Here is a 20,401-nt window from a genome sequence, read left to right as displayed (position 1 = left end):
ACGCTCTGGATCCCTCAGAACGAAAGAACGCCCACACACCTGAGTGTGGAGGTGGGAAGGGGGCCTGGCCCAGGCCAACAGCATTTTCCAGAAAATGTAACTCCAGAGTCAAAGCAGCTTAATGTTTGAAAAGGGAGGAAAAGGAAAGGGCCCATAACAACAACTGAAAGTAAGCGTCTCCTTGAAGAGCCGGGAGGGCGGCTCAGCCGGGACACACCTACCGCTCTGGGCGCTAGTGGCTCATCTGTCTCCCCCTTGGGGTAATATACCCCCAGTACTCGCATCTATAAGATGCATAAGTCACTGCAGACCACAGAATACCATCTACTGTCCCAATGTGTGTATTCCGAGTGGCTGATGCACCTTAAACTGTGCTGATGACCACGAGGGGGCTGCTGAAGCCCCACCTCTGGGAAGAACGAGGTGAACCTGTGTCGTGGGATTGACAGGACACTGCATGCGAGTGAGTGCATGGAAGACCCCGAGGTGTTTTAAGTTTATGTATATTTATAGAAAAGCAAAACGTGCTGGAAGAATCAAACTCTTCTTGTGGACAGCTCTAGGGAGGAGGATTGGGCCTGGAACAAAGGAAGATTCACTTGGTTTTTGCCCTTTTATACAGTTTGTATTTTCTGTAGTTGATATGTATTATTTTATCCCTAAAAACTTCTTCAAAAGAAAAAACAGAAAGAAACGACATTCTCAGGCTTCATTGCTTACTAAGCTGGATAAAAGCTCCAATCTGTCTAATGCAAGTTTGTTGAATGAATTAAAAATATAGACTAGAATAAGAGAACTATCGAGTCCTGTGCTGAGCCTAAAGTAACAGCAGTTATTTCCCGGTATGACAGAAATACAGCTGCTACATCACAGTCTAAATATCTCTACTTTCCCAGAAGGAACAACAAATAAGCGATCAGGTTTAAGTACGCAAGTGGAGATCTTAGTAATTCTATGAAGAGCTGTATTTGGAAAAAGCCCAGCATTTTTAAGGCCCTGTCAAACCGTCACTGGCATGAGGAAGCATATAATATACCAATAAGCAAAAGCAGCTCACTGAGCCTGCAATTACTCAATCTGTGAAGCCCTGTCCTCCCTTCCCTACAGGACTCGCCACCGGGACAAGTAGGGGCTCCTCCTCTTAGTGTTGCCGTGGTAACTGGTCGCCTAACAAACAAGCAGGACCAGAGGGAAAATGTCGACCACGTTTCAAAAATACACCTTTAGTACTCGGATTGCTGAGCTGTCTTTTTTTGTTGTTGTCTTTAAGAAAAAAAATTTTAGCAATAATTTCTATAGAACAAGAGACAGAAAGACAACTATCTTAACAGTCATTGGTAGAAAAAATGCTCTATTCAGGGCGGCCCTAATGCTTTTGGCTCAAGAAAACACAGCGGAGTCTCGCCTACTAGCTTCTGGGGCCATAGGGAGTGTGGATGGGAGGTGGGCGGGGGCCATCCTGGGGAGGGACCCCCAGGGCTGAGTCTGTGTCCTTCTATCAGCAAGCATTCCCTACAGAGCAGCCGTCCACAGGTGTCGGTACACTTCTCCTGTGGGCAGAGCAGACTCAAACTTAGGCTTTCCTTCCCTGAGAAGCAGAACGGCTCTTGGGCGCCTTCATGCCGTCCTTAGTGGTAAGCACTGAGACACAGGTTTCTCAGTCTTCATGCAAGAGAGAGTCCACATCAAACTGGACATGGCATTTCAGTAAATGTAAACACATTCTAGTCAGTTTTCACATTATCGTCAGGGTCTACAGAAGACCCTGAATACCATTCTTCCTTTTGGAAAAAGTTCATCTGTCAATTCAATGTTTTCCTCAGGTGTGGGACTGAAGCCCCAGTTCCCACATTCCTCAAAAGAAAAAGTAGGGGCTCAGTCAGCTGTTCTCTTCATTTACAATGAAGCAACGTCTCTGGTCTTGGCGTCCTCACTCTTGGATGGAGGAGTGGCGGATGGGCCTGTGGAAATCCTCGGGGCTGCTGACGTGCTCGGGTAAGTCGTAGCCTCTCAGGAAATGTCCACTGTTTTGCTGAGCAAAATAATACAGCTGCCTGGCCAGCAGAGGCTCGACCTTTAGTGAAAGATTGAAAAGAGATGTTACTGAGCTCTTCTATCTAACGTCCTGCAATAACCCTCCATACCTAAGGATACAGTCAGGTCTAAAGCGAGGTGCTATGACTCATCGAAACACGTCACACTGGGAGCCTTCTGGAGAACTGACTTTGTGTGAGTCCTCGCATACGCCAGCCTATAAACAGAATATACTTAATTCTGGGTTTCCCTTGAAGGGGAAGGGAAAGCTGGTACCTGTAAACCAGCCGCCGCTTGAAACTTACGTTAAACTAGGACTGAATGAAGCTAATCGGATAAAACGACCAAGTTAAAGGTCAATTTAAGGTAATCGGGTAATTTAGGCCAATGGATTTATTTTTCCACATCTGCAGTTTGACAGGGATGAGGGGCTCAGTGATTTACAATTCATGGATGACCTGGTAATCTGTATATTTCTAAACCAAAGAAAAAAGAAAGAAAGAAGCAAAACCAAACAACAGCAAGACTGCTACTGTGGAAAAAGAGACGTTAACTGACCCAAGATTCCTCTAGTTTGGCTATTAGTGTGGACCACATTCACCAGAAAGTATCCAACATTCAGCTTTTCCTGAACTTGCACCATCTAAGAGATCCGAATGCTTTCAGCCAATCGATTGTGCTAGTCACGTGAGCCTTTATGTTATTTGACATAAAATGACTTAAGCGTAACTCATCTGAGGTAACTGAAGTAAATTAAATCCATAATAAAAGGAGCAGGACTCCTGGGTGCACACGCATCCGTCCTCCATCACCTCGGGCTCATGGTCCCAGCTGGGGCTACGTCCTCACCAAGCCAGGCCGGTGTGTCCAAGCCCTGAGACTCAGACGCAGGGGCTCACCACGGCTTTCAGAGATGTTACTCACCAGGACCGAGACTATTTAGTCCTTTGACAGTTGTTAACAAGAATCAGTTATTATATCAATAAATCTATCGATCGCTGGAGAGAATCCATGAGAAAACTCTAAAGTTTGTGGGGACTATATTTCTGTTTATTGGTTGGTTGTTTTTTGATTTTATAATCAAGAAGCAGGGGATGTGTGTTTAAGATTAGTGTTTTATTTCAGATTTCAATAAGGAACATTATTAGATGTACCACAATGTTCATTGCAGCTCTATTTACAATAGCCAGGACATGGAAGCAACCTAAATGTCCATCACCAGATGAATGGATAAGGAAGATGTGGCACATGTACACAATGGAATATTACTCAGCCATAAAAAGAAACGAAATTGAGCTATTTGTAGTGAGGTGGATGGACCTAGAGTCTGTCATACAGAGGGAAGTAAGTCAGAAAGAGAGAGACAAATACCATACGCTAACACATATATATGGAATCTAAAATAAAAATGGTGCTGATGCACCTAGGGGCAGGATGGGAATAAAGATGCAGACCTACTAGAGAATGGACTTGAGGACACGGGGAGGGGGAAGGGTAAGTGGGACGAAGTGAGAGAGTGGCATGGACATATATACACGACCAAATGCTAGTGGGAAGCAGCCGCATAGCACAGGGAGATCAGCTCGGTGCTTTGTGACCGCCTGGAGGGGTGGGATAGGGAGGGTGGGAGGGAGACGCAAGAGGGAGGGGATATGGAGATATATGTATATGTATAGCTGATTCACTTTGTTATACAGCAGAAACTAACACACCATTGTAAAGCAATTATACTCCAATAAAGGTGTTTAAAAAAAATAAAATAAAATCTGACTTGAATTCTGTTATTATTTGATGTAACTTTTTACCTGTTGCTGCCCGTTACCTGGGCCCATTAATAACCCTTGCAGGTATGTAGCAATACAGAGTCTTCAAATTCAAAAATCTTAAGTATTCAAAACTCTGTTTTCTGTGGCAAACTAATGCTACATGTTATCTATCTAACCCTTTTGCTTTCCTTTTCTGTGAAAGATGTTTACTTTGCACAGGTGAGTGCATCTTAAGCTCTGCTGGAGAACATGACCGTGGCCTGAGCGACTTGACGTCCTTGAGAGATTTCACGCCTCCGAATAGCACGTGGCCCTTGGTTTCCAAAAATTAAATAGTTTCTAAAAATGCAGAGATAAAAGAGGATTTGGGGGGACATTAGGAGGGGGCCTACAAAATACTCAAGTCAGTGGACAGCTTCCCACTTGGGAAAAACTTTCCCTTCAAGTGAAGATCAGCTGGTTGGCATTTTAGAAGCAATATTAAACGTGAAGAATTTTAAAGGGCAACTTTTAGCATCATCCTTTCAAAACCCTGTAAAATGGGAATATGACAATTTCCTTGAAAAATAAAAAAGATGGGACGGGTGCCGCCCAGGGCTGGAGGTCACCCCCAGCGGTGACGAGCACATGTCCAGGGCTGGAGGCACATGGTCCTTGGGCTGCACCCCTGCACCACTCACTGGACACCTTCCCTCCCTCCATCCCCTCTGCCCAGGTCCCTGGACACTTACTTCTCATCTGAACTCCTCTAAATGGGGCCCTGTCCCTGACGAGGGTCAGGGAAACTCAAACACCCGAAGGTGACTGGACACTCACGTGAGCAGTGATGAGCTTCCGTTGCCTCTGGGGATCTGGAAACTCTTCCCCGAAGCACAGCGTCACCTGGAACCTTGGCAGAGGCCGGCCATGGTGAGCAAAGGCTTGGAGCTCTGCAGAGAGCACAAGAGAAACCACTCAGAAAGCCAGCCGAGCGCTGGACGCAGGCTGGGGAGGGAGCCCACGCTGACCTGGAGGCCAGAGCAGGGGGGACAGTGGGAGCAGACGCAGGAGTGCGCACGCCCATTCACGCGGGTCTCTCCCACGGCCCCGCCTTCACTTCAAGAGGGCCACGCACCTTGCTCTGCAGCCTTGGACCCAGAGGAGGCGAGGGCAGCAGGAATGGGTGAAGGAGGAAAAGGAAATGGAGCCAAAAGAGTCCCTCACACACGGAGAAAATGTGCTTTAAAATCAGACTTTTCTGACTTGAGCCAGGATGACTTAGAAACCTCATCTCAGAGCTGCCGAGCCCTCAAACCCGCGGTCCACGTGACTCGGGCACCGCAGAATCTGGGAGGCTGAGCCCATCAGGGGCAGCCGTGGGTTTGAGAAGGGAGGGCGGCGCTGGATGAAGCGCCGGGCCCACCTTTGTGGATGCGTGTCCCGAAGGCGCCTGCGTTCACCCTGACGGGACGCTGTCCCTGCCCACCCTCAGGCCTCCGGCTGTCCTGCTTGTCCTCTAGGGTCTCCTGCTTGTCCTCAGGTCCCCAGAAGAAGTGCGCTCACGCAGGCGCTAGCCCGTCTGCAGAGCTGCGGCTGCCGCCTTATCAGACGTGAGCCGCTGCACGGCGGGGCTGTCCCCAGCAGCCTGCGGGGCCTGAATGGGTGGTTCTCAAAGATTTCCACTGTTCTCTTCAACCGAAGAAAAGTTTCTAGCTCACTCACTGGACCATTTGACTTCCTGCTTTTTTCTCTTCCAGAATTCAAATCAAACCTAACCGACTTCGGCAGAACGTGTGCAAAGCTTCCACAGTGCGAGGTGGGAGGTGACACCCACGCCTGTCGCGTTGGCACAGTTCTCTGAAAAAGTCGGCCGAGTTGCCTGGTAGCTCGAGAATGTTCGCGGGAATCCGCGACTGTGGGGCTGGTCTGCACAGCTGCAGCTCTTTAGTTCACAGTTTCCTCCTTGAGCCTCAGTAAACACTTCAAGATAAGAGGTTGCCCTGGGCACAGAGGAAGCCGCCAAGCCAGAGCAGCTCCTGGTCGCAAGCATGAGCGAGCACACCGCCCCCGGAGGCCGACTGCCGGCGTCCCGCCTGCCAGAGAAGCGGGCCTCTTCCCTGGATGAAGCCCCCGGCCCAGCATGTCTTCTGCTTCCAAGACCCACGGCCTCGGAGGAGATCCAAAGGCAGGGCTCTTTCAGACCCCAGAGGTGCGGCCCTCGGCCCCTCCTCGGAGCCCCTCTCGGTCCACACGCTGGGCCCCAGGATGGACAGAACAGTCCGCTCGGAGGCAGCTCGCGGCTTGGGTCGGGGGGGGGGGGGCCTGCCTGGAGACCAGAGCCTCGGCTCTCCCTCTTCCTCCCGTTTTGCCTCTGGGGGAGGGTGAGTCATCCAGGGACATGTTTGTTTGGGGCAGCAAGAGAATTTGGAGGAGCCTGAGCAAATGTGGGCCACTTGAGCCCCAAAGGCTGAGCGAGTGTCTGGTGGTGGAGCTCACAGGCGCTCTGTGCTTCACGTGAACTGAATCACGAAGCAGCTTCAGGGAAAGGAGGGGCCCGTGACAGCCCAAAGACACAGGGTGTTTCTGAGGACGCGCCTGTATGAGAAGAGTTAAGAATGAGGTTGAGGAAGGACGGGCAGTAGCCAGCAGGGCAACCGCTTCTCCGTCCAGAAGCAGCACTGTGAATGGGGACAGCTAAGTGGAAACTCCGGACCACCTTCCACCAGAAGGTGGCCGAAGGCCTCACAAAAGCCGGCCCAGGGCTGACTGAATTGTCATGAAATCAAAACTGGGAAAACAAAACCCACTGGTTCTGGAAAATGTGATTTGAAACCTAGAAACAACTCAAAGCCGTCTCATAATTTCCCCTCTGCAAAATCAGTTCAACACGCTCGCCGTGGTCCCAGCTGCTGGAAAGCATCTGCTCGGGGTTGATACGTCTCAGAACCACGGACGCTCACAGTGTACTTATAACCCTATGATTTTTCTAGGACCCTTAAAAGAGCTGGAACACCAACAGGTGTGCTTGCTGAGAACACACTGGCCGGTGAAGTATGAAGCTTGTTAGTTGGTGAGTATTGGATGAATCCCGGCGTTTCAAGACCTCAGCCTGAACCACAGCCCCCGACGATCCCCCTCCACAGCCCTTCTGATGGGGTGGCAGGCGGACCAACAGGAGACCTACTCTGGCATCGGGCCCCGCGGGCTCAGGGCCTCACAGAAGGAAGACCTGCTGGGAGTGGCCTGCGGCCTTCGCCCCCTGTGGCAGGCGTGCCGTCTCCAGCTCCGTCCTCCCCAAGCCTCACAGGTAGGGCCCATTCCGGCACACACGCGCCCGCTCACCTGATAAGAACTGCTGCGTGTCAAAGAGCTTGCAGGCCTGGTCCCTCTCCAGCTTGTTGGGCCGGTCGCTGCACAGCGCCAGGGGCCCGTCCCAGTAGACCCTGCTCTGACACAGCCTCCTGGCGTAAAGCCCGTCGGGGGCCATCCAGAGCACCACGCCCCTTTCCAGGTGGCTCAGCAGCTTCTCGATGTTCTTCCTCTGGCCGTTGTCCTCCGGGTAGGGAAAGAGGACCTGGTCCAGGCTGCTGGCGTCATAGGTGTGGGCGTGGGAGAGCCGGCAGCCTTCGGGGCTGGATGTGGTCAGCTCTTTCACCAGGACTTCCCGGTAGTACAGGCAGATGTGGAGCCGGCAGTCTGCAAACACAGGCCCGTCGGGGTCAGTGCTAAGGAGTCAAGGTGCTGGTGCCCCCCAGGATGCCAAATGACTGCCCAGAGCAAAGTGTCCTTGGTGGGACGCTCGTAAGAAGGGGCCTGGGGGACGGACGTTGCAAGGCCTTACGTCCCTCCCGGAGACTCACCCCGTGGTGGAGAAGCTCTGTACGAGTCTGGGTAATGTCCTCTAGCTCAGCATTTTCCAAATGTATGGGACATGGATTTTTTGGGGGGGCAGAGCATAGGGGTGGTGATGGCAACACTTAGGTCTAATACAGCGAGTCGTGTGCCGCTGAACAGAAGTTCATTTTAAGCACAGCGATCGGTTTGGAGTTTGGAAGAAGTAAACCCTAAGTTTAAATAATTTCTACCAGCAAAAAGAGTACAATGGTGTTTCAGGAAAAAAAAGCAAATATGTCCACATATCCAAAACTACCCTAAAATATCAATATGATACCGGTTACACTAAAAAAATTATACACATCCAAGTACGCATTGAAGTTCTGGGAAGCATAAGCCTTGACAGTGGTGATCTCTGGGTGGTGGGACTATGACGTTTCTATTTTCCATTTTTTGCTTTTCTGATTTCTAAATTATTTTTCCACTGTATATGTACCACTTGTATAATAAAATTACCTCGTGAGGGAAACGTCCCAAGCGTAAAGTCCGCTGAGACCCACTTCGCTTTGTGTTTGAGTCTGAGGCTGGCTCTAGAACTGTGCTTCTCAAACACTAAACGAGATGAACTCATTTTTGAAACTTTGCTGATTTTAGAACCTTCTTTAAAATGCGACCCATGGGCTGAAAGGACCAGGCCAGGTTTGCCAAGGGCCACTGACCTGGAGTGCCAAAGGGCTTCCCGAGAGGCAACAGCTCCCACAGTAACTGCGGGGTTCAAACCTGAGCGGGTGGCAGTCCTCTGATCAACGGGCCAGGCTGCTAACTAGTCTGTACTGCGCACACCCAGAGAAACCCACAAAAGCCTCTCATCCCTCAAGGGCAGGTTTTGAGACTCAAACAACCCACATCACTGCCTCAAGCCTCCTCTGTGACTCCTGCCGCTGTGAACCCCGAGGAGTGGGTGTCGGCCACTCGAGGTTTCATTTCACTGAACGTCATCAGAAATCACGAGGTCATGGGGATATAAATAGCTGTTTATTTCCTACTCTTCAGGCACCCACACAAGTCTTATGTGCTCAAGAAAAGGGTTTGAAAGTTCCTAAAAACAAACAGGCCTTTCTGTTCAGAAACCTCTCCTCCCTCCACTGTCCAGGAGCAACTAAGAAGAAAGGCAGCAGGCTTCCCTCAGAGTCTCAGAACCAAAAGGAGCCTAAGGGTGGGCAGCTCCCCTGGGTGCAAGGCCGGTGGGCCAGCTCCCCTGGGTGCAAGGCCGGTGGGCCAGCTCCCCTGGGTGCAAGGCCGGTGGGCCAGCTCCCCTGGGTGCAAGGCCGGTGGGCCAGCTCCCCTGGGTGCAAGGAAGGGCCCCAGCTCTCCTCTCCTGAAACCTTGAGAATTCAGCTTGTTTTCTGTCGCTCATTTTCAAAGAGGCCAGGGGGCAAGGTGAGAATTCTGAAGCTTAAGCTTTCCATTTTCAATATATGCAAATCTCATTTTAAAACAATCAAAACATTATCTAAAAAGTAAATATACGTACACTACACGTGCTCAGTAAACCTCAGGTATCTTCCTTAAAACAGGAGAGACCGCTGAGGTATGGGGATTCCTTTAGAGAGAGACTCTAAAAGCCAGATCTGATCTGTATTTGTTTGCAAGACACACGATGCAAGATGCTCCTCACCGAGGCACCAAGCGTGCCGAGGACGGAGAACCCAGAGCTCGCGTCCCGGGAAACCGACGGGGCCACTGTTTGTTTGTGGCTAAGCCTGCGGGGAGGATGAGCTTTCCAAAAACGAGCAGCCCCTGCGCTGTTGCAAGAAGCTGCACTGCGTCATGGGGGTGCTGGCTGTAGGGAGACCCTCGGTAAACGGAACTGGAGGGTCCGCACATTCCTGGACAGTCAGACGCCAGTGCAGAGCTTAGAATGACTCAGTTCAGACCAGCCTGCTGAAGTGGATCAGGGTCCGAAGCCGGCCTCTCGGTGCTAACTGTGCTAACCTCGTTCTCCCAGCTGGGAGTCAGAGGCGTCCACCCGCTCCAGGCCCCAGCTGAGCTCACCAACCCCACGAATCCACCCAAAGGTGAGGGGACCCTCACAGACGCCGCCTCCAGGGAGCCCCACTCACCTGAGAGGGCCAAGGCTTCGGCAGACCTTATGCTTGGCTCTATGGGGATCCCGGGGGCCTGGGACTCGGGCGGGGCACAAGCATAAAAGGTTCCTGTCACCTGGCAACCTGCATTTGCAAATAAAAATCAGATGCGGCCTAGACAGAGCCCCTCGGAGGCAGAGGGAGCGGAGGCGGCTCCCTGAGGGGGGCCCGCCGGTCCCCGGGGGTGCACCAGCCCGGTGGGGGAGGGCCTGGGCCCTCGAGAGGCAAGGAGGCCGAGGTCCAGTAGGGAAAACCAAGGCTGAAGGAGGGAGGAGCCTTTTCACAGCTGGAGGGAAATTGGAGTCGCCCTCTGTCATTTTCTTCCTCCCTCCCCCCCTCCCTTCTTTCCTTCCTTCCTTTCTTTGTTAGTTAACACCTCCGAGCCTCACCTCATTACCTGTGTGTGTGTGTGTGTGTGTATGTGTGTGTGTGTGTGCGCGCGCGCGCGTGCGTGCGCGCTGAGAACATTTCAGACCTACTTTCCTAGCAACTTTCAATACAGCAGAGCATTGCTAACTGTGCTCGCCAGGCTGAAGCCACAGAACGTATTCATCTCCTAACTGAAGTTTGTGCCGTTTGACCAACATTCCTCCGTCACTGATACGCAGGGTAACTGAGGCGTGATTCACCCGTTCACACAGCAAGTTCGCGGCAGAGCTGTGAGCCCAGGTCTCTCTACGTGAGATCTGACGCCCAACAGCCGGATCAAAACCCTGCCCGTGGCTTTGTCCGCATTCCCTTCGCCGCTGCTTCTGGAACCAGGAGGGGCTGAGCCACGTTCCTGCCGGCACAGCTGCCGTGTTAAATGTCAGCAGAGAAAGAGTATGTGGTAGAACCTCGTTGTGCTGGGGTGTCATCTAATGTCACTTATGCTTCAAGATATGTCCACCAGTCTACCCTCTCAGAGCTCTAGGCGTTGCCTCTTCACCAGGGTCACTAGTTCAGCAGAGCTCATGCCCCGGACCCGGGTCTGAATTCCAGAAACCCGTCCAATGTCAGCTGATTCCCTCACTACAGTACGGAAAACAAACCTTCACTGCAACTCACTCTTGAGAAGCTAATAAAACCAAATTCTCAGCTTTTTTGTAAACATGCCACTCAATACAAATCCTAAATAATGGCATACATCTTCAATCCCACACGCCAAGAGTGACCCGGACCTGGCTGGAAAAATACTCCTAGAACCATCTGTGTGTTGACTGATCTCAGGATTTCTATTTCAATAACAGCTCAGAAGTCCTGCAAGCTTGTGCTTTGCTGCACGAACGTTCTGTGTGAGATCTTCTTTGCACTTAGCAAATCAGTGCTTTCGCTGAGAGATCTCATCCTCGTGTCTGGGGAAGGCCTCCGGGGGGACCACATCTAATCTAGTCCAGCACCAACACCAACCGGGCACCCTTTTGTGGAGACCTTTTCTGTTTTCTTCATAGTATTTATTCATCCCCTTCTTCCTATCACCTCTAATCCCAGTGACAACTGCCGTGGGCACACCACTGCCTGAGAGAAATCCACCAGCGTGATAATCTCCTGGTGTCCCTGTGGAGGGGTGCCTGGGCTCAGATGCAGGACGCTGACTTCACAGAAGTGTAGGCAGAGACAGTCAGCGTTAAGGGACAGTCTAGTCTTCTCTGGGAAGACTGACAAAACCGACTACTTTTTGCCCAAGGTTAAAACATAAACTTTAAGATTATTCAGGAAGGAAGAAACATGTTAACTTACTAAGTAGCTAATTTAAAACATATAGCCAACCAGTCTGAAACCTGACACCCCGTCCTGCGTGGCCTGGCTCCGGAGCTGGGAGACCTGGAGTTGAACCCAGCCCTCACTCTCACCGAGTAGCTTCGGGCACGTTGCTTGCATTCTGGGAGCGAATCCCTATACAAAACAGGGCAGTTTTCAGGGGCCTGGCGAGATCCCTGCAATGCTTAAAGAAGGTTCCACGAGGCAGCCCGAGCCTGGGTCCTGGCACACAGCAGACCAGGCGTCAGTGAACCTTGGTGTCCTCCTCTGGGGGCCTTTTTCCTCCTTCACCGCATGCGGGGCCTTTCCTAGCGGCTCGGAGGAGGTGAGAGCCGTGGGACGGCACAGAGGACAGACCAGGCGGGGCCAGGCCCTCTGGCCACAGGAACTGCCCCAGCTCCCTCCTTACCGTTTTCACAGGCTGGGCCTTGCCAGTGGTGGCTGCGAGGCCCGAAGGTCACAGGACACTGGTACGGAGTCTCCGGGTGGGGCTGATCAGGGACGAACTCTCTCCAGCCTCGGTCGTGGGGCGGAATCATGTAGGTGTGAGCCTGCTGGAGGGGCCAGAGGGGAGCTGGGGGGAGAGTGACCAGCCCGAGGATGGCCTTGGGGAGCCCCCAGACTCCTCGGGAGCTCCCTTATCTTCCAAAGAGGCTTGGTGGAAACCCGCCATGAAGAAGCAAAAGGCACAATGGAGACAGTGTTGTAAAGTGATGACCTATGTGAGGCTTCGTCATATGGGTAAACCTGGCACCAAAGTACCGCAGGGAAATGTGCCTTCCTTTACCAGCAAAGTGAATAAAACAGAGCTGTGATTCACATCAGAAGCGTCTGCAGGGATCAGCTGCCCTGTGGTTTCACATGATAAAGCCCTGCTCCCAAAATCTTGGACTCTAAGTCGGTTCCCAGATTTCAGAGTCTAACCGACAGGCAGACACACCCACCTCCCCTCCCTAACTTCCGACCAGCAGCACCAGGTGGAAACCGAGCCGTTCATCCAGTGACCCGGGATTTGGTTTGGCAGACTGACAAACAGCAGAAACGGAGTTCTGCTGCTTTGCTTGCAGGTTTCTGCCGGGGCCTCCCCTCCTGGAAGCCCTGCCCCCCCGTACCTGGGCTGGGAGTGAGCAGTAAGGAGCCGGCATGCTGTACGGGCGGCTCATGGGCACCTGTGGCTCCTCCAGGGTCAGCTGCTTCGCTCCTGAGAGTTTGGGCCAAAGGGAGACGCACAGTGTTGAAAACGGGAACTGGAAGGGCTTAGAAAAATACCTGAGAGTTTAATTCCTAGAATGCAGAACACAGTACTGACAAGTAAGGCGTTTTTCTACAGTTTCCTTGGGCAATTGTTTATCCAGGCCATTAAACTGGTTCCCACAAGGTCCAATGTATGTATGGAGCATAGTAGAGAAACAGATACATAGTAGAGAAACAGTGCGTGGCGGGCCTTGTGGCCTCGAGGGCTCCCCAGCGAGATGCGTGGCTAGTGAGGTCACCTAGCGGTTTGTTTAAATTGCAGATTCCCGGGCTCTACTCTGACACACAGGTCAGGATCTTGGCAAGTGGGAATGTGAATTTGAATAAGCACCCAGTTGACCATGACACACTCTAAAATTACTATGAGTGGTAACAATATTCGGAGCTTGAACGCTTCCCTTCTACAAAATGGCTAATCACGAGAGACTGATGGATGAGTAAAGCTTCAAACAGTTTTCCATTTTTGGCTTGGAAATCTGGCCCGTATCGTAGTGGAACTACTGCAAAGCACACACACATGCACGCACACAGGTAGAGACCTGGAGTCTGAGAACTTATTCTGCACTAAAACCACGAGAATTTCAATTTATGACCCGAGAACTTGGGCAAGTCGCCTGCTGGGCGTGACTGGGCGGCTGAGGCAGGCAGGCTATAAGAAGCAGCAGGCAGAGAAAGGGACCCTCACAGCGAAAGTGAGGCGTTGAAGTGCCCGGCGGCCCGACCCAGGAAGCCCACCTTTCTTGGCGCCCTCAGGCACGATCCTGTACACCTTGTAGGGCTCAGAGATGTCCAGCTGGCTGCGCTCCACCAGTTCCTCGAAGTCGTTGCTCTTGTTCAGAGCGCATCGCAGACGTGTCTTCCAAGTAGGAGGGTCCGGCTTGTCGATGCCTTCCCGAAACTTTCCTTTAAATAGCGCCCAAGCCTGGTGGGAAGGAAGAGGGGAAAAAGTTAAAATCCAGGTCTTTCCAAAGAGAATCTGGGAATTGCATTTGTAAAGGAAAGAATTGTGTCAGGGGCTTCAGGTTCACACTGTTGCCCAAAACGTGGGACAGAAAGACAGCAGGTGTTTGTAAAAGGCGGGTGAGATTGGAGGACCCCTGGAAGGGCTCCACCCACAGGGTCTGGCGTGAGTTGGCTGGGAAGCAGGGACAGAGCTGTGGGGTGAGGGCCCACCCATACAGCACCTCTGGACGTCAGAGGATCTGAGGTATTCTGCACGCCAGTTCCCTGAGGAAGTCCCCTTCGCCTGCTCTGCCCACTGGTGGTAGGGCTGGGCCCTAATGCGCAGGTCGCTGGGTAAACTGCCCAAGGGGGAAACAGTCAGGACAGCGACGCACACACAGAGGACAAGAGAGAAACCCCCAGACAGACCCTGAGAGGGACAGAGGGGAGAAAGCGGAAGGGAGAGAAACACAAAGGCGATGGGGACGGGAGAGAGACCAGCACAGAACTTTCCAGAGAGACTTGGAAAGAGGGAGTCAGACAGAGACAGTGAGACATTGGGAGACACACAGATGGAAGGACCAGAGAGGAGAGAGAGGTAGGAGAGTGAAGGCCGGAGACAGAGAGTGAGAAGACGAAAAAATATTCAGGGAGAGACGGGAGAGAACAGACGCAGAGGAGCAGAGACCAGACAGTGAGGGGCACAGCCCAGCACACCCACCGGCGTTCACAGAAGGGGAGCCTGAAACACAGACGCGTGTGGATCAAGGGAGGCGAAGAGGGATCCAGAGGTTCACAAAGAGGCTCCGGCGGAAACAGCGGTGCGGCCCGGGACCGCCCCTCTCCCTGGTGGGCGAGCCTCCGGCGTCTGACCCTCGGGGTCTGCGCGCCCCACACGCTCTGACTTGGGACCCGGTCCTCCCTCTGCGAGTTACTAGAGAAGCTGAACCCTCTCCTTCTCCCAGGGCTTGGGGCGCTGGCCAGCCGGCGCTCCGGGGCGCCCGCGCGTCCCTCCCCGCTGAGAACCGCCGGTCTGCCGGCTGCGCACTGGGCCCGCGGAGCCCGGGTCAGGTCGGGACGCGCGGGCCGCTGCCCCCCCACCCCCCCAAGCCGCGCCCCAGGCACCTTGAAGAGCGCGGCGTCCTCCTCGCGGTTGTAGTCCTGCTTGCCCGCGTGCTTCCAGGGGATGCGGAAGATGCTCTTCTCCTCGTTCTCCCACACTAGCCCCGGGTACTTGCCGCTGTCGATCTGGTCGATCAGCCACTGGCGGAGCTTCCCGTTGCCGCAGCTCACGGAGCTCATGCCGAACTCGCCGCCTCGGCTGCTGCCCTCCAGGTTCATGTCCAGCGCGCCGGCACAGTCCCCTCGCGCGCCCAAGATCCGCTCCTGCGCCCGCTCTGCGCTGCGGGGGAGAGGAGGGCCGCCCTCCGGTAATGACCACGAGGCCCCGGAGTCTCCGAGGCGGCAAGGCGCGCGCTACCGAGTCGGGGGCGGCTAAGGTCCCAAGAGAAGGCACCTTTCAGCCGGCCCGGCTGGTGCTCTGGGCGCGTGCCGTCCTGCCGCCTCCCCGGAGGCCGTCCTCCCACCCCACCTTCCGGACTCTCCATTCTTGTCACGCCCCGCAGCCCGCGCGCTGCCCAGACTTGCGGCTCTGGCCTTCGCGCACCCACCGACCCCCTCCCAATCCCACCGCCACCGCGCGTGACACTCTGCGCACTCGTAGTTGCTGCTCCCCTGCCCGGGCCCGAGCCGAGGCCAGTCCATTTCCCGCGCCACTGTCAGTTTCCACTGGTGCCCTCTCCCAAGTTCCCACTCCCTTGGTGGCCCGGCGTGTCTCGCACGCGGGCTCCCCTTCGGGCCGGCGTTCCAGGCGCGCGGCGCCCGCAGCTCCCCCCGCGGCCTTCGCCGGGACCCGCACTCTCTGCCCCAGCACACTCTTTTGCCCCTGAGCCCCGGCAGCTGGCGACCATCCGGTGGGCCCCGCGAGCCCCAAGAGGCAGAGAGCGAGCCAGCCTTAGCGAGCCGCGCAGCCTCGTAGCGGGGGATCCCCGCGCGCCGAGCGTCAGCTGGAGCCGGAGGCCGGCCGGGGAGAGCGGAGGCGGGGAAGGTGCCGGGTAGGGCGAGGGGTCGCGGAGCGCGGGGCCCGGAGCGGCCGAAATTCGGAGCGCCTCTCTTCCACCACCAGCCGGGAAGCCAGAGCCTGAGGCCGAGGTGAGTTTGAGCCCCTCAAGGAGGAGTAGGGGAAGCAGCCCCGGGGCGGGGGGACCGTCCCCCCGCGGTTAAGCCTGCCGCCCGCTGTGGGTTCCTTCGACGGCCCCACCTCGGCCACGCCTGGGCCCCGACGAGCTCGTTATCCGACCCGGTCCACAGCGTGGCCTCCCCGGGCCCGGGCTGGGCCGACCCGTGCGCGCCGGGGCCGCGGGAGCGCCCGGCCAAGAGCGGATGGAACGGGCGTCGGGGCGACCTCGAGGGGCGTGCTCCCCGCTGGCGACGACGCTGGGGCCCCTGCGCTGCCCTCGAGATGGACCCCGAGACCTCTGGCCTCGCGGCAGGTTCGCTGTGGTGCCCGCCTCGCAGCCGTGCTCCTTCCCGACCCAAGTCTTACCTTGTCCCCGACGCGGAGCTGAGGGCGGCGGTGAGTCCCAAGTTCAAGCAGTGAAACTAAGCCTCCGAAGTGCGAAAGAGGAACTTTATAAAGCTTAAAAGCCCCGCTTGGGGCGGGGCCTGGGGCGGGGCGGGGCGAGCCGGGGGCGCCTCCTGGCGGGACTGGGGGGCTGCGGGCGCAAAGCTGGGCGCGCGGGGCCGCGCTGGGGACGCACCTCGAGTCGGGCGCACGGGAACCTCAGTTGGGCGGTTTCCTGCCAAGGGCAAGGCGCGAATGGGGACTTGGCCTGCGCGCAGGGACTGCGGGAGGCCCGCCGGTAACTAACGAAAGTCGCTACAGCGGCGCTGTAAGAGCGGGTAGCAGGGCCTGTGCAGGAGCGGCAGTCCGGCGCGAAGGGGGCTTGGCGTAACCAAAGACGGAGGACTGTCCACATCGAAGACCTGCGGGTAGCTGGGGGCCACCCTTGGCTCGGCCGCTGTCACCGAGAGCCCCGCCCCTCCGCGGTGTTTAGAGAACGTCACACTCATTGAAAAGAAAAAAGGAAATGTCCCAGATCCTTGAGCTATGAACTGCGGCTCACCCACTGCCCGCATGTTTGAAACGCTCACATACGCGTGCGTCTCTTAAACGGGTGAATTGCAGTGACTCAGACTGCACAGCCTCCGACGTTTTGATTATGGCCACAGGAGAGAACGGGAAGGGTCCCCGAGCATCCAAGTGCCTAACTGCTCTGGGCTTCACAGTGACGTAGTTTTAAGCTCAACCTGGTAAGAAACAATTTACAAGTGGGGTTTTAAATGTCCAGAATAGGAACAATATTTAAGCGGAGTGATTTTACTTCATTTTCCAGGATCTCCTTAATATCGAAATAAACTCCCTGAGCACCTGCCCACTAAACTCCCCCAGAGCATCTTGGGTGCTTCAGCACGTTTGTGTAGTTAACAATTTCAGGTAAACCGTCAGATCACTGGTTTCTATATGATTTTAGACCACCACCATCCCAGGTCAACACGCAACTTTTGAGAGGCTTCTGATATCACTGATTTCTCAGTTGTTCTTTTAATCTTATATATTGGGCCGTTGTCTCCTACCCAAAGAACAAACTAAGTTCAGGTTAGAGCAAAACAGGCATGAGGTGCAGAGTGGGGATGCTCTTCCTCAAACCAATGACTTTCTCAGAAATTAACAGGATGCCATGTTTTTATTCACTTAAGTAAGTTTTCCATTATCAGAATCTATGTAATAAACAACAGGTTTTTTTTTTTTTCAAAGAAAATTATGGTCACAGCGGTTTTTCTTCTTCTTTCAGGGATTCATTCATTCAACAAATATTTTTCGAGCACCTCTGCTTGTTACGAACCGTCCTTGGCACCTGGGGTACCTCAGTGAACAAAGGGCACATCTTTACGCTTTAACCAGTGCTCACCAGCAGCAGACGGGAGATTGCTAAGAACAAAAATGGCACCCTTGAGCTTTTTGCACTTTCGCACACGTGTCCTCTGCCCAGACTTAGCTGTTTCAACATTCTCCTCACTCATCCGCTTTCAGACGTTGAAAACCACGTTTACCTTGTTTTAAAATGTGATTGCAAACCTTCAACGCCATCTTCTGGTTTACTCATTTGTCATATTGATCTACCAGAAGTGGTATTTTCTCTTGTATCATGAGGCGGATACAAAGAATAGTGTATGTTAATCACTGAAACTCTTGGTGTCCTCACTGGCCCTGGGAAGTGGTGGGTGGTGACAGGCAGGGCCCGCCGGCTGCTCACAGAAGACTTTTCCATCGTAGTCACAGTTGAAAGAGAAATGACAGAAGTTTTGAAGTTGGCCCTCCGCCCCCAACACTTGAGGAAATCAAAGTGCCCCTCAGTGAAAGACTAGACATTATCTTCAAAGGTCACAGCTTGTAAAAAAGTGAAAACAAGTAAGGACGCAGGTCATTGAATGTCTCTCCAAAACAGGGCCGATCATCGTATTCTGTGAGGAGGTGACTTACTTCCGTGAATTGTCCAGACGTGGAAGTGCTGCTGTGGATGCAGCCCAGTCTGAACGCCAAGGCTCAATTTTCCTTTCATATTTGTTGTAAAGAAACCGTAAGAGAAGCTTAATTTACGTAAATGCAATATTTTACAAATCAATCTTTTAAAATTATACATTCGTATGCAAGAAAAGTAGTTTAGAAAAACCCATACTAGACACAAAAAATAAATTATTGAAACCCTTGTTGTGGATAAACCTATTCTCTCACTAATTATTCTTTCAGAAGGAGGGAACTAAATGTATTAAAAACAGTGCAATGATATCATTGAAAACATTTAAAGGGCAGTGATTTTTAGTTACTTGTAAAAAAAACAGGAAAATACTAAAAATGCTGCAGTTAGTATAAGATAAAGAGCTCCTCTAATGCTCTCTGGCTGTATGTGTATGCAATGCTAATTATTGCCTTTGACCGTGGCATCCTATATGGCAGTGCTATTATATTATTACTGTATTATTATGTCTTCATATAAATATTAATATATACTATGTAATAGCACAGTAATATATGGTAATATAGTAATACGCTATAGTGTATACCATACAATATACTCTGATACTACAGTGATGTGGTGCTCGTGTGTCACAGTACCAGTGTGGTAGAGCAGCATCATATCGTGACATAATGCTGTAGTGTGTAATATGGTAATCTTACTGCATGATCTTATTAATAATTAAATGCTCGGGTGTGGGACAGCTGGTTCAAGCTCCTGAGGTCTTGATGGACTATTTAAGGGAAGTCTCACCTTCCCGCGTGCAGCGGAGGTGACAGCTTTCTCGCCTCCCAGCATGCTGTGATAACGAGACAGTGCTGAGCCCATGCCTGGCACATCCCGTGTTCAACAAGGCAAGACTATTATCACTTACATCGTGCTTCAGCATTTAGGGAAGTTTCATAGACTTTATCTCGCTTGATCTCCAACCAAAGCTGCCCCAGGGGGCAGGGCAGGCAGTGCTCAGGCCCAGGTACAGATAAGAAAAGAGATTCAGAGGGGGCTGCTGAGTTCCACATGGCTTACCCTAAGACCCATTCCGTCCTCTGCCGGGGTCTACAGGCCCTTGGCTGCCTGTCGCGATATCTTCCAAAAGCAGCCTCTGAGCGCAGGCCCGTCAGCCTGGTGGCACTTGCACGGCAGCCTGGCCCCTCCCGTGAGCAGGCGAGGCGCAGTCTCCCCACCTCTTCTCCAGCCTCCGCTGAGGCTGGAAGCAGCAACCACTGAAACTTCTTCCAACCCTAAACAACTGTTTTCTTCTTTCGGCTCTTAGAACCAGTGGCCTTTCTGGTTACGGTAAGTTCAGAGTAAGAAAAACCGCCTTTTTTTGTTTTAAAGCCACTGACCTGTCTGGTCTCCACTTCATTCTTCTCCATGAAGCTATATTCACTCTGAGGAAACAGGTCCTGCTTTCAAATATTTAATCCTCTGGGAAAATCTAACCTTATGAGCTACTTATACAGGACAGCAGTTAGGGTGGAATGCTCTGGAAAAGAAGTTGTATGTTAAATGCTGTCACAGCACACCCAGTTTATAGGAATTGAGTTGAACTTGGTAATGTGATGAACTCCTTGGCAATACCAACAGGGCACCTAAACCTGGATCTTTTTTCATGCAGAACTGTATACACTTTCCTAATTTAATTTGCTAAGTGCCCTGCATCTCTTCAATGAATGAGCTCTGCAGAACAGCCTCGAGCATTGGCTCTGGGACCCTGTAGCCCATTGGCAAGAGGACAGCCCACTGCCAGGCATATAGGAAACTGGACTTGTGATTTTAATCAGTTGTGTAGTAAAAAGTCACAGAGTCAAATACACTGTGTAAGCAGCGGTTCCCTTTTGTCTCCTCTTCTTGCCAGTGTTCTGAGAAGTCTCCTATGACGCGTCCTTTCTGTGACTCTACGTAAGCAGTGACGTGGCTTTAACAAGGGACCTTACGATTCTGCCAACTCCCTTCACCAAGCCAACAAAAGGGCAAATGGTTTGCAAAGACTTTGGGCAATTTTCTGAAAACTGAAGCAATAGGTGAAAAGCCAGTTCCTCCCATTTGCAGCAGTTCACAGGCTGGG

The 20,401-nt window shown here is 52.9% G+C and overlaps 1 protein-coding gene across 1 annotated transcript; it reads right to left on the bottom strand.

Annotated features, from left to right (window-relative positions):
• Positions 1 to 1,930: 1,930 nt before the first annotated feature.
• IRF4 (interferon regulatory factor 4) lies at positions 1,931 to 16,343 on the bottom strand (the record flags this gene model as incomplete). Its single annotated transcript, XM_082664680.1, has 9 exons — positions 16,302 to 16,343; positions 14,822 to 15,098; positions 13,490 to 13,676; positions 12,613 to 12,701; positions 11,910 to 12,054; positions 9,737 to 9,844; positions 7,122 to 7,475; positions 4,617 to 4,729; positions 1,931 to 2,074 (listed from the first exon to the last, which is right to left on the bottom strand). Exons 2-9 carry the CDS (start codon positions 15,035 to 15,037, stop codon positions 1,931 to 1,933), a joined length of 1,356 nt encoding a protein of 451 aa, XP_082520806.1. The 5' UTR covers positions 15,038 to 15,098; positions 16,302 to 16,343.
• Between the last annotated feature and the right edge of the window lie 4,058 nt (positions 16,344 to 20,401).

Source organism: Grampus griseus (assembly GCF_964374135.1).
Source record: "Grampus griseus genome assembly, chromosome: 10".
NCBI classification, from domain to species: domain Eukaryota; kingdom Metazoa; phylum Chordata; class Mammalia; order Artiodactyla; family Delphinidae; genus Grampus; species Grampus griseus.
The sequence above is the reverse complement of the archived record's forward strand: the minus strand, read 5'-3'. Positions and strand labels throughout refer to the sequence as shown.